The sequence below is a fragment of the Trachurus japonicus genome, chromosome 1, assembly GCF_045865225.1.
Source record: "Trachurus japonicus isolate A0001 chromosome 1, Traja_1.0".
Taxonomy (NCBI): domain Eukaryota; kingdom Metazoa; phylum Chordata; class Actinopteri; order Carangiformes; family Carangidae; genus Trachurus; species Trachurus japonicus.
This window is the reverse complement of record NC_140907.1, coordinates 41,112,349-41,114,920: the sequence shown is the minus strand read 5'-3', so window position 1 is coordinate 41,114,920 and position 2,572 is coordinate 41,112,349. Positions and strand designations below refer to the sequence as shown.

The 2,572-nt window shown below is 45.8% G+C and overlaps 1 protein-coding gene across 1 annotated transcript; it reads right to left on the bottom strand.

Moving 5' to 3' along the window:
• Positions 1-267: 267 nt before the first annotated feature.
• LOC146992650 (E3 ubiquitin-protein ligase TRIM21-like) lies at positions 268-1,948 on the bottom strand. The gene has a single exon (XM_085791238.1). It carries the CDS (start codon positions 1,942-1,944, stop codon positions 268-270), a length of 1,677 nt encoding a protein of 558 aa, XP_085647364.1. The 5' UTR covers positions 1,945-1,948.
• Positions 1,949-2,572: the final 624 nt, after the last annotated feature.

Sequence of the window (2,572 nt, the reverse complement as noted above, 5' to 3'; positions counted from 1 at the left end):
TACATTAATAAACACCTGCATCTGCTTCTAACTCCACAAACCAGACTCAGTTAATTTACAGATTCATTTCAGTTATAAACTATTTTACCTGTTTCCACTGATCTAATCTAATGGACTAAAGTAACAAGTGATTAAACAGCAGTTATAACAGTTAACTTTTCTGTGTGATGATGATCCGATGAAGGTTAACTCAGTAGAAAACACAAAGATTTACATTCTTCAGTATTGACACTAAATATTTACATTTGTTTCCTGGAGTTAATCAGTTTAAAAGTTAATCAGTTTCTGCAAAGAACCAGATGTTTTGATCTGAACAGTTTGATTGACAGGACAGATGATCAGAGGGGCAGAGTTTTTACCTCCATGATTAAGACCAGGACTGAAGAGTGGGTGTAGTTTACCAGTGAAGCAGCAGCCAGTGAAGGAGTAGATGAGAACTGCAGCATCTACGTCATAAAAGGAGACCAGACCCTCCTCATAATCCACAAACACCCCCACCTTCTCAAGACCAGACCTCAGACTGAGACGGACTGAGGGGCCAGCAAGAGCTTTGTACTCAATTCCATTTCTCAACCATATTGTCCAGTAACCTCTCTGAGGAGTCGCTGTGATTTGTCCCTTCCTGTTGATCGACTCTCTGGCCACTCCCACATCCCAGTCAGTTTTTCCTTTGACCTGAACCTCAAAGTAAAATCTGCCTGAAGAGAAACTCTGTTTTCCTAAGACACAGCCACATTTATCAAATCTCTCTGGGTTCTTTGGGAGTTTCTTCTCTTTATCACCCTCATGAACTTGTTTTCCATCGTCAGACAGGATGAGTTCAGGATGTGCTGTATCAGGATCCAGAGTCATATCCACTGCAAACTGCTGGATCATCTTCAGCTTCATCTCCTCCATCTGTCCACAGAGCGTCTCCTCCAGCTGAGACACAGCTCTCACCACAGTCCCCTCATATGATGGTGGACGGACTCTGACCTGTGTCCAGTCCTTGGTGGGTGCAGCAGCTTTCAGGGATGGGAAGCTTTGGAGGAGGTGGAGGTGGTCTTCAGAGAGTGAGAGCTGCTCCACCTCAGTGCTTCTCTTCTCCAGCTCAGAGATTTCCTGTTCCAGCTCTGTGATGAAGTCTTCAGCCTGTTTCTCTGAGCTTTTCTGTTTCTCTTCCATCTCCTTGATGAGCTGCTTCAGGCGTCTGTCAACAGACTCCTTCAGAGCAGTGAAGACCTCAACACCTTCTGCTTTCTCTCTGTCTGCAGCAGCTTTACTGATCTTCACGGACTGTTTCATCTCCTCAATCTTCAGTCGTCTCTTCTGGATCATCTGCTGAGTTTCAGCCTCTGTCTTCTGCAGCTCTGCCTTCTTTCCTTCATATTCTTCTCTCAGAGGAACAACCTCATGAGTCTTGTGGTCTAAAACAGAGCAGAGCATGCAGACACATGTCTGGTCGGTCTGACAGAACAGCTCCAGAGGTTTATCGTGCTTCCTACACATCCTGTCCTCCAGGTTCTCCACAGGCTCCATCAGCTGATGTCTCCTCAGACGAGACACTGTCAGATGAGGCTCCAGGTGAGTCTCACAGTAGGAGGCCAGACACACCAGGCAGGACTTCAGGGCCTTCAGTCTGGTTCCAGTGCAGACGTCACAGGGAACTTCTCCTGGTTTGGAAACTTGTTGCTCTGAGCTGCTGCTGCTGGTTTTCTGTTGAGCTTCACATCTGAACTGAGCAACAACCTCAGAGATGAACCTGTTGATCTTCATCTGAGGTCTAGTGTAGAAAACCTCTTTACACATCGGACACTGACACCTGTCACTGACGTCCCAGTGCTGAGTGATGCAGCTCTGACAGAAGTTGTGTCCACATGGTGTACTGACTGGATCAGTGAAGACATCCAGACAGATGGAGCACAGGAACTGATCTTCAGACCTCAGGTTGCTGGCAGCAGACATGTCTACACACTGAGGGAGAGGAAACACACATTCATTAAATGTCTGTGAAGGTTCTCAGTCATCCTGGTCATCGTAGTGAGTAAGTGCTGAAAGTTTTTAAGGCCCTTATTGGTCAACAGCCCCCATACATTTCATCCTGACGAGAACGGTGCTCTGGATCTCACTCGACTCGATCCAGTGGCTTCATTTGTCTTAAGGTCTCTCTTATACATTCTGAGCTCAGTAAATAAGTCTTTTCATTTGACGCTCCAAACTCTTGGAATATTCTCCAACAAGCTTTGGGGCTATGAGATAATAACACAACGTTACCACACAGAGTTGTTTTAGAGGGAAATTCATGTAAAACCTCTGATGCACGTTGCCTTCAGGGACAGTTTTTCATCAAGCAGTCTCTGTATTTCCCTCTAAAACAACTCTGTGTGGTAACGTTGTGTTATTATCTCATAGCGTGGTGAATGTGCAGCTCACAACTTGTCCACCAGAGCGTTGTGGAGTTGTTGGATTGTGTATTTGATGAGTTTGATGAGGGAAACCAAGAAATCCCATGAGCCCCCGTAGCGTAGCTCTGAGCAGCTCACTGTAAACTGTTTTCTTGTCTGTAACAACATCTCTGTCCCGTCTGTCCGTC